This window comes from Trematomus bernacchii, unplaced genomic scaffold, assembly GCF_902827165.1.
Source record: "Trematomus bernacchii unplaced genomic scaffold, fTreBer1.1, whole genome shotgun sequence".
In the NCBI taxonomy this organism is placed as follows: Eukaryota; Metazoa; Chordata; class Actinopteri; order Perciformes; family Nototheniidae; genus Trematomus; species Trematomus bernacchii.
In genome coordinates, this window is record NW_022987828.1 from 9,153,562 (window position 1) to 9,164,781 (window position 11,220).

Genomic DNA, 11,220 nt, shown 5'->3' on the forward strand with positions numbered 1-11,220 from the left:
ATTGAAGGGGGATATGAGTCTATAAGTTCCCTCCCACCCTGTGCACCTGATGTGATGGTTTAAGTTCACCGTATCAGCAGCAGACTCTGGAGAGAGATGGCAGACATCTTGCTTAACCTCGGGCACAATTCTTCACATCAAATGCCTGTGCTGTACCACATGGCCCCCCAGCCTAAAGCTTGCTAACACACACACACACACACGTACATTCTCACACACATGGTCTGCTCCACATAGCAAAGTTACAATTTGAACTTCACCCAACAGAAGTGACATCTTGAATGGCATTACAGATACCTGTGAAGAGGTTACAAACTTCTGACACCTGGCATACACCGTTCTCTTTGCTCAAAAATAGTGTTTTCATAGCCTACTTAAACATGACATGAAAATTACATATTCAAATATTCCAAAGCTCTTCCATACAATATTTAACTTTAAGCATGAGTGTACACATTTAAGATATAGTATCATGTGTAAGGCAGCTAAAAGGGCCAGCTCCAAAAAATGCAATATTCAAAACATATTTTTTGTGTATAAACACTGTGTGATAAATAGGTTTATATTTATTTCTTAGATTTCTGCCTCCACCTCAACAATATTGAATATTGATTGTGGTGCTCAAAGTATGGGAAATTAATCGTAAAATATCTACAATAACATTACTTCCCAGCAACATGGTCTCCCTTCAAATTAAGTCAAATAAAATCCAGTGATTGCACACATTTGAAAAACAAGACAAAAACGAAAAGGTTATTCGCAGACTTTAAAGATGTTAGCTGTAGTTAGCTAGCGACATACTCGTTTCAGAACAGAAACTCAAGCCCTTCAGATAATTCTCCTCCAGTCTTTTTCCTTTGTCTGTATACATGCGCCAAATGGAGTCAGAAAGCCTCAAGATAAGCTTCTTTTTTTGAAATGATGGGGATTTTGAAACGCATTTTGTGCATCCCAATGCAAACTCACGTCTGTTTCTGCCCTGCTCTCGCATCTTTGCATTGACTTAATAGTCAAATTAAATGTCACTTTACACCTCGAAGATAAACTAGTTTGGATAATCCATTGAACCAGCTTAAGAGCTAAAGAGTAGAAAGCAGTTCCATTGAAAACGGGAGACACTGTTGCTATGAGCAACACAATCTAAATGAAATTATCCTACATTGTATTGAGATGGCATCAGAAATCTCAAAACCTGTACACATTTGAGTGTCTGCTTAGCTAGAATGGAAGAGGAAGTGAGTTTTTTGTTATGTGGGAGACATGACCCAATAATAATAAAGATCTAAAAAAATACCCATATGATGAAGTTATTTAAAATGGAATACTTCAGAAATTAATCTATCAATCAATTTACACAAATGTATTTGATTACACAATCCCACCATAAATGTCAAAATGGCTCAGTGCTCCAGAAAACCGACTAAACCTGGACCTCCCAGTTTGATGCTAATCACAAAGAATGCCATGCAAATGTACCACTTAAACTGAGGCAGTATGGTTTTTAAGTCATCCAAAGTTCCTTACTTTTCAAACTAACTCTGTTTTCTCTTCTTCCTCCCTCGCCTCCAGAAAAGAAATGGTTTACAGATGAACCAGAAAATGCATACCCACGGAACATTCAGATCAAGCCCATGAGCACTCACATGGCCAACCAAGTCAACCAATACAAATCCACTAGTAGTCTGATTCCACCGATCAGAGAAGTTGAAGATGAATGCTGAACACAGGGTTTTCTTGCTGACCCACCAGACATCTGTACGCTCTTTCAAAGGAGATAGAAGATCACCCATGGAGGATTGATGGTGATGATGATGATGATGGTGACAGGGATGTTGAAGACTGACACATTTCTCTTCACTCATTGTTAAAATCAGGGGTTGGACAGAAACCCAAACCGGAAAGGGACCTCCTATGTGTATACCTTTTAATGTTACTTCCATGATCTTGGACTTTGTTTTATTTATTAATGTATCCATAGTGATGTACATAATGACAATCAAATAAGGATTGTACAGCCCCTTCCCCCTAGCACTTTTTGGAATTATTTTAAGAGTTGACAAAAAAAAGAGAGTACTTCCTGTAATTCTTTGCAATAGTTCACCTCTTCGTGTGACCAGACTCCATTGCTAAGGTGACTGGTTCTTGGAGGATGAGGGTTGCGGCGATAAACTGATCATATCATCTCCCAAAGATCCGCCCAGATGCATTACGTCTAACCAGCTGGGTTCACCGACTTCATGTCTCCTGTCTGCTTCTGTTCTATTTGCACTAAAACTGAACAAGTTTCTTTTGTCGGAACAACTGGAACCACCAGATTCCCCCTCAATAAAATGTCGCTGAGGAGATGACGGAAGGAAAGAAGAGGGAGGAGGGCTGCTTGGCTTTCAAGGCATACTAATCTTCTTAGGTTGTTATACATCATGTCATTGCTTAAGGTTTGCTACTTCACCGTTGACTTGTCATGTTAAGTGAGAGCATTCCAGTCCTGCAGAAGAAAACCGTCTTGCAAAACAGTAGTCTAAAAACTCGAAGTGCGGTGTTGGTGTGTGCCGACTAAGGAGAACCCTGTACCTAAATGTCTTCTGCTGATATGTCCGATCATGAAGCCTGTGACTCTGTTTTAAGCTCCTATCGCATGATATGTGCCTGAGCCCCCTCTATAACGGATACAGTGCAGTTGATCAACCTGAAAACATGGGAAGGATTTGAAACAACCTACCCTTAGCTTCATGCGTTCAGAAGCATTTACATTATATGCACGCTGTGTGTGAGTGTGTGTGTGTGTGCGTGTGTGTGTGTGTGTGTGTGTGTGTGTGTGTGTGTGTCTGCGCGTGTGCATCACAGCCACTCGTCGTGATCATCTGTTCCATCGCTTTGTATGTGTTGGTGCACCTTTTAGAGGAGCAGCATGTGGGATCTTTGCTCTAAAATGAAAGTCATGGTAGAAAAACAAACAGTAGAGAGTCAGATGGGTTTGGATCTAAAACTAAAATGATATTGTTGCATCAAAAACAAACCAAATTCCCCAACTATCCTTGAGCTAACGCGGACAGCAGCTGCGTGCCCACCGTTAACGCTTTGCCGTGAAAACTGCGGCAGAATTTGGGATCACAAAGAAGAGTGGTGTATTTTCTGAATGTTATGTCTGTTACAAAAAGTCAATGTCTGAGGAAGGAAATGCCACATCGCATACAGTGGGCATCAATGGGTCCTCCTTTGATCAATGCTGCCTGGCACAGGGTTGGCACAGAGGCAGTAAAGAGCTTGGATGTTCTCTGTAGCCAATCCAGATGTCACACGCCTCAAAACTCCCAGGAGTTTAGCTGCTATGTCCGTTCCTCTAACATGGGGAAATGCTCAAAAATAGTTGGGGTGAAATGCAACAATACCACAGACTGCCAATAAGGATACTGACGAGGAACCAGTGTTCTTTATGCTAGCCTGTGACAACATGAGCGTGCATTTTGCACTTGTTTAGGCCCTACGGATCCAAACCCAGATGTGATAGAGATGGAGGATGGAGGCTTGAGCCTTGTACTCCTGATACATAAATGTCATGCAAATATGTAGGTGGACTTATACATTTAAACATTATTTTGTATCCATAAACATAATCGATTTATACTTATTTTTCTATAGAATAACCATGTAAGAGTACTATGGGAGAGAAAAAAAGACTCAAATAATATCTTTATTACAATTACATATCAAAGAATGTTGTGTTTGACTATATCACCATTTTTTCACATCATACTAAAACAAAATGTTTATTTTATCGTCCTGCCCCTCGATAACAAACTGCATCACTCTGGAGCCAATAAAGCTTAGACTAGCTTGCATTGTGAAACCACCATCTTCAGCCTGGCAGCTCAGCTCTGTTGAGTCCTTGCAGACATAGATTAAGTCTCATCTGGAACCTCTTTTAGTCGCAACAGATGAGTCGTATCTACAAAATAATGTGTCTGATACTAGGCATCCCTTGCTGCGAACACGCAGAAAGAAAGAAAAAGGTGAAAAGTAATGATGTGTTGGGGGGTAAATGTTGTAGTGTAGCTGAAGAGCAGATCAGAGTGGTAATAATAACAAGAAGATAATAGATAATAGCTCCCTCTGTGCGCAGGCCAGAACTGAATGACCTTCATTGTTTGACCTAAATTAGGTCCCTCGTGATGAGGAAGAGTGTTCACTAAAGCACAGTGTGTTTTCCACAAAATATCATTTTAAATATGACAGTGAGAAGCTGTCTGTTTAATGTGGTGATTCTCCTCTAGATGCTGTAAAGTTAAAGTAAATCTAAAAAAACATTTGGAAAAAGAACATAATATTGTGCTAAATATGTTTGTGTAAATTGAATTCACCCATTATATAAACCACATTTATTTTTCAAACAAAAATGATCTGAGCTTCAATATCCGTCTTTTGGGTGTGGTGCAACTATACTGAAGCCTCATACACATCGTCCTAAAGTGAACTTTTGAACTGTGATTACATCGTTGTCACACTTTGTAGCATATAGATTTCTTTTCAAAAGATATGTGAGTAAAATGTATGTTTAATTGGGTTCTTAATGGCATAATTGCTAGCCTGAACAGTAAGGAACTATTAACATTTGATAATGGCAATGACTTATACATAGAATCGACAAACTGATTGTTATGTTAACAAAAAAAGACAAATGTGTATTTTGAAAATGAAAGATCCTGGATTTTTCTGGGAAAGTACTCTAGTAGGAAACATATAAATTTGATCTGATTAATCAGCCATCACTAAGACGTAAGGTAGCACCAATTCAGCAGAGGTTTTAAAAGAGAGAGCATCCTTAATTTTCTTAGTTTTTATTACTTTGCATTTTTAAAGGGTTTACATTCCATTTTTTCAGCATGTCATCTGTCACAACTGCTTCTTTTTTGTTTACAGAGTATTTTATGAGTTACTTAAACATAGCATTGTTCAGAAATAAAACAGTACATGCTGCAAACTGGCATTAACAAGAAACTCACAAAGTAATGCACCATTTGTTTTCATAACACTTGATTACTGTGCTTTTTCTACCTGAACCATCATCGTGCGACTCATTCAGACTGGCATTATTCATAACACTGGACTGAGATGTCTCTCCTTCCTAAACCTTGTCATATGTCTAGATGTTTTAGGTTTTTTGCATTGTATGTATACCTCTAAAGTTTTTTAGAGTGTTTTTTGAAGTGCCATGAAGAGTTTAGTTTAGCAAGCATCCTTCAGTCATTCAGGGACAAAAGCTCACTCTGAGGGAGCTGAGTCCAAGTGTTTTCCACTGTGAGAACGGTCTCTTATACTGGCATGGAGAACATCCAAGCCATCAATGCCTCCATGCCAGTATAGTGCCAGGCAGCGCAAAAGGTCATGAGGAGGGCCCATTTAAAGTCCCACTATAGCGAAAAGTGGCATTCAGGAAGCCCGAGAGGCAGCTGGGGCGCACAGATAGCAGCCCCAGTTGTCAAACCACACATATTGTCTCCACTGTGTGCTGGTTTTATCAGGTTGTGTTATGTAGTGTAGTTAGATATGGATGACTGAAAGATGCACATAGGGGCACATGCCTGTAACATCACATGTGTTGTGTCCACTGAACAAATCAAAGACTATGATGCGTCATACGTTACTGTTACAGTATGTTGCATTATTTTTGTTAATCTATTTTTTGCTGTAAAGGATGGATATAATAACTTATTTGCTGGGAATTGTACTAGATATAATAGAACATATACTACTTATTGGGATGGGACGTGGGTCTCAAGTCTTAACAATACATTAAAATTGCATTCAGCAATTTTTTTGTTGTTTTTTTTAAAGAAAAGTTGCAATTTTTGTTTATTTTTTTGGTTGCCTATCAGTTCAGGAAAAAAATTCAGGACATTGCTTTTGCGTAAATACACAGATCATCATCGCAGCAAATAGGAGTTTGACATAGCAGTCTAATTAGTTTGGATGTGTTCTGAATATGACGGATAAAAGGATTATTTGATGGTGCTGAGTTGATCTACCTGACTCTGTCAAATATCATCTGCTGATAAATATACTGTCGTGTACAAAAAGTTTGTACATAGATTGTACATGGTTTCTTTTTGTATTTTCTCAAATTAAAATGGATGTATTTGTGTTCTAAACCTGGAAACTCTCCTGTTTGTTTTATTTCAATCACAAAGAAATGTTTTCTTCTGTTATTGTGCTCCCTCAGTAACGTTCCAATCGTCAGAGTAACAACATCTATAATACATGTATTTAGGATAAACACGTAGGTCATTTTACTTCATATTTAAAAAAAGGAATAGTATTGTATACCATAACCTTTTATTAATAATCTCATCATAATATATTTGTCCATAGAAAAGTCATATGAAATGTCATACACTAGTAATAAGTCATATTATTGTCCATCTTAAAAGTTCCATGGAAAAGTCATAGTATAGTATATAAAAAAACTTAATGAAAAAATGTCATTGTATAGTTTGTAAAAAAGAAATGAAAGAAAAAAGTAATATGATATTTTGTTGTGAAAAAGTCATGAATAAAGTCATAGTATAGAAATTAATAAAAATACTTAATGAAATGTATGTCTTCAAAAATGTAATAAAGTATAGGATGTCAAAGTTTTATGAAAAAATGCATAGTATAGTATGTCCAAAAAGCTCATAGAGTATGTCAAACATATTTTTATAAAGAATGTCTAGTATATTGTGTTTAAAAAAATGTAATTAAAAACTATTATATGTGATACGCTTTATAATGATTAAGACAACAAGTCATCCCATTTATAAATGTATCTTCATCCCGATGTTTATGACATCACTTTTTGCTTACAGAGCCCTGCCCTCTTTAAACCAGTTGGAAGAGCACAAACATACGTAAATCACTCGATAGAAAAAATAAAAACAAAAACTTACTAAAAACTATTACTTACTACATTACTGGCTAAAAAATGTTCATAAAGGGCCTCATGGCTCATTTAAAAAAGCTGATGTTTGTGATGGCTGATGCCTATACGCCTCAGATCTGAGAACTTCCAGTTAAAACGGATAATAGCTATCAATTCATCTCCTTTTTTCTTATATACTGTACAACCACATCAAAAAGCATGAGAAGGATCAGTGGTATGCATGTCACTTCTCCACTTTACAGTGTATATACAATAGACAGGTACTGTGAAATTGCAGGAGACCCAGTGCCTGACCTTGACTATCACCATGGGGACCCTGAGATAAATGTTTATTGTATTTTACCAATCCCCACCCTGCGGAGGGGTCGGTGACCCCACGGTCCAAGTCACACCGCCAATCCGCTTATCCTTTGAGGCTGGCATTAGTCTTGATTTACGTTAACTGACATGCTATTAGCTGCTCCATCACTTTCACCTGTCAGACTGTCAATCAACAGGGATCCACCGTGATGGGTAGGAATAGCATTGGAATCGCATTGGCTCATATATCTCCATGGACACGATGACAGTGGATGAGCGAAGGACATCATATCAGGTATCTCTCTTTGCCGTCGTGTCAGGGATATGTGAATGTTTCGCCATAAAATCGAGATGCTTGGCAACCTAATGTGGATAACAGATACAGTTATATTAAGAAAGTCATCTTTTGCATGTTGGAGCTTTAACATCTCCAATGGCCTGAACTGCCGTAAGCATGCCAATAAACAAACCCAAATATATTTAACCTTTATGTACTGCAGCAATTTTCCAACTGAAATAATCGGCTTCTAGATACACTGCTCTAAACACTGTCTCTGGTGTCAAGGGTACTGAGATATATCTCTGGAGAATCCTTCAAACATCATAAGCAGCACCAATTCTGAGGTGTTATGATGAGGCAGGATGACTTCTCAGACACTGACCCACTCCTCTCTCATAGCTAGAAATCAGTGGACATCTCATGAGTCTCTGGGCCCTGCCCACTCCTCCTCCTCCTCTTCCTCCTCAGCTGAAGTGTGCAATTTCACACTCCAACGTCAAACAGCCGGTCAGAAGGGGAATGTATGACCCACCCTGGCATTTGTCCTCATTTCTCTCTCAAATGTGCAAACACTATTACCCTTGGGTTATCTTAAGTGGTGTGGTGAAGATTTGCAGCGTCTCCTCTCTTCTCCCCGCTAGACACACCATCAAAACACGACAAGCGGCGGGGACAGAGCGGGGGTAAAAGACAGAGCGAGGCAGAGGGGGAAAGCGATGGAAATGGAGCAGATGTTTGTGTGGCGTTTGATTTGTGGCCTGATAAGGGTGCTACACAGGCAGCTGGAATTGATGGCTTGTTAGTGAGGACGGGCCCCTCTGTGAGTTGTTTTCAAAATGATTGATTTACAATAAAGTGGCTCCGGGTGTGTGCATGCAGGCAGAACTGATGCAGATCGATCCCGCTGAAATTGATTGATCAGCCATTTAACTTGGCAGTGTGTTTACCGAACAACACAGAGCAGGACTCTCCTCTCGGCATCTCTCCCCCCATAAAGCAAAGGAGAAATGCCACCTCTGGGCCTGTCTCATTGCGTTGACACTGGCAGCAAAAACAAGCCATATCAGAATATGAACCATAAAAATGTAATCATACAGTGAGAAACACTGGCATGAACGTTTACGATTGTGTACTTTATTCTGCTATCAACGTGTCCTTCTGCGACTTGGAGATACTATGCCTTTAAAAGTAATGACTAACGTGCTATATGCAAGGGGAGGAATACTGTGTGCCTTATCGCAGTGTCACATTGAGACTTTCAGGGGGACGCATAGAAATAACTAATAACAGTGGAATTCAGTAAACAAGCAGCTCGTTCTCTGCCATACTTAACACTGACACACCAACAACCTTTACTTGCTTTAGTACTGTTAAGATGACTATCATATATAATGTAGAATAGCCCTCAAGTGTTGAAGTGCCTCGTCTCTGGACAGTGTCTTCAGCAATTTTTCCAAACAGTGCATACAAGGGGTCTCTGTACATTTTATAAGGAGTTATATTGATGGATATAGCACAAGGACAATGTTTACCATGTGACCTCTGTGACTTTTCCTCACTTCCTGCCTGCCAAAACAAACCTCTCCACCACTCTGCTAAGGACTTAAATCACCTGTCCTCATCCTGTTATTTGGATAATTGCCAACAAGAGCAAGCTTTTCCATTCTCACGACAGCATGCAGAGGCCCCATCATGCTCCTTATTAACAATTTTACACACTTGGTCGCAGCGAGAGGGTGTCAGAATGCCAATAATATTTACCGTCTGCTGTGCGGGCTATTCAGGGGAGGCTGAGTGTTGCTGATTGCCCTGACAGAAGCTGACAGCACCCTGAACCTGAGATCCCTGCAAATCGACTCAGCAGAGTGTCTTCTTCGTCAGGCAGCAGGGTGTGCCTGTGGCCATGAACCAGGTGATGGAGCACAACACCGTCCATGAGTTAGAGCATGAACACAGACAAAGGCAATCTTTCTCTTCATCTTTAAACAGGTGCTGGCTGATAGAAGGTCATAATTCATATGAAAACAAATCTATGTCATATAGCCTCTAATATAAGGCCTGGCATCAGATCAAGGAGGAGAGTGATAGAAAATGTAATGCTTAGAAAAACATTATAATTTTTTTTTTTTTGTGTGTGTCTTTTTAATTTCCCTTTGAGAATAAACTATCCATTTTAGATGTCATTATGGGTCACTTAGTAAATCAATGAGCTACAACGTTTAAAATAATTTTCCCAAAGAGCTTGGAGGCAGGTAAATGAAACGGCTGTCTTGGGATTATTGAGCCTTCTCAGTCTCAGTCAATCCATCAGTCTGTAATGATTTCCATAACATTGATGTAAAAAGATGTTGACACCAATTATAGCCTTTCCCTTTGACCCCTGACGATTTAGGCTGGGGGTGTTATACCTCACATTCAAGCACAAACACAAACATGGACAGTTCACGTACCAAACATATCAATATGTGTGGCCACATGTGTGCATTAGAGACAGTGTGCTTGTGACAGAGAGAGAAATAAAGCGATCCGCAGAGTGAGCCCCTTCCCAATTCAGCCGTGATAATAGTTTCCATGACAATGAGGCATGCTCAGCACATCAGTTGTGGCCCAGATAAACAGTGATCCTTTACGCAAACAAGAAGGTCATTACAGCAGCTTGTCAAATCAATGCCCAGTGTGTCCAAGTTGATTAAGACATCTCCCCTCAGCTCTGACACTCCGTCAATAGCAGTAGGCGCGCAATGCTGTGGTGGTTGGTTGGGGGGTTGGGGGGGGGGGGGGGGGGGATGTGTGTGTCTATGTGTGTGTGTGTGGAAATAGCGGGAGTACACCACGCTCGTACACACATACACACACCTACGCAAACACACGCACGGTACTCAGATGATTGGAGTGAAATAGCCATCAGTCAGGGAGCCGAGGTGGACTAATGATTCCCTGTGCTGCCTATTAGAACTACATGACAACTCAATCCTGCTCAAGGAAAGAGAAATGGAGGAGAGGGAGATGGGATGGGAGGGGGGGTTGGGCAAGGAGGGGGTGGATAAAGACACAGAGGAAGAGAGGAAGAAAAGAAAAAGTGACCTTGTAGCAGCATCATTTGAGGCTGAATTAAATTGGCAAGAGCAGCTAATCTTTACCTGGGGGCGATTAACAGAATTAAAGGAGAACAACAAAGGCACAGAGGTTGGTGTTCTCTTTTTTTCTGCCTGACACTGCCATTTGAAATTTGTTTTCTTCTGGAAAAGTTGGCTAATCTTCGTCTCAGCCCGTCACTGATGTCGGATTTTCTATCTGACACACAAACACTATCAAGCTGTTATTGTACCTGGCGCTTTAACACGGAATCAAAATTATGTTATCATATCAGGCAGCTTGGGTTGCCATGTTGCAAATCATCTTTCTGATATTCCCAACCATTTTGACTATTTGTTCAAAGCCAGATCATTTTCCTCTGCCATCTTCAGATGCAATTAATGCTTCAAAAAACTTTTGTCAAACAATGGGATGCTATTAGTAGGAAGTGTATTGCTTCAAGTATAGCCTCTCTCTTCTCACAGGCTAATCAATATGTTTGGAGAGACAGACAAGGTTAGGCCTATCAGCCTGTCTGAGAGAGAGAAAGAAAACATTGCTAATACCCAAATGCGAAGGTTCACGGCTGAATTTTACCCACACATTGAGAGGAAGAAGCATAACAACCAATACACCTTTAGCTCAGGGA

General features: G+C 40.0%; 1 protein-coding gene across 1 annotated transcript in view; it reads left to right on the top strand.

Moving 5' to 3' along the window:
* LOC117499515 (calcium-activated potassium channel subunit alpha-1-like) overlaps window positions 1–6,145 on the top strand; it is a 125,025-nt gene extending 118,880 nt beyond the window's left edge. Inside the window, exon 31 of the mRNA XM_034151930.1 lies at window positions 1,570–6,145. Within this exon, the coding sequence (XP_034007821.1) occupies window positions 1,570–1,591 (22 nt within the window). The 3' untranslated portion in view covers window positions 1,592–6,145. The remainder of the gene's footprint in view (window positions 1–1,569) is intronic.
* The last annotated feature ends 5,075 nt before the right edge of the window (window positions 6,146–11,220 follow it).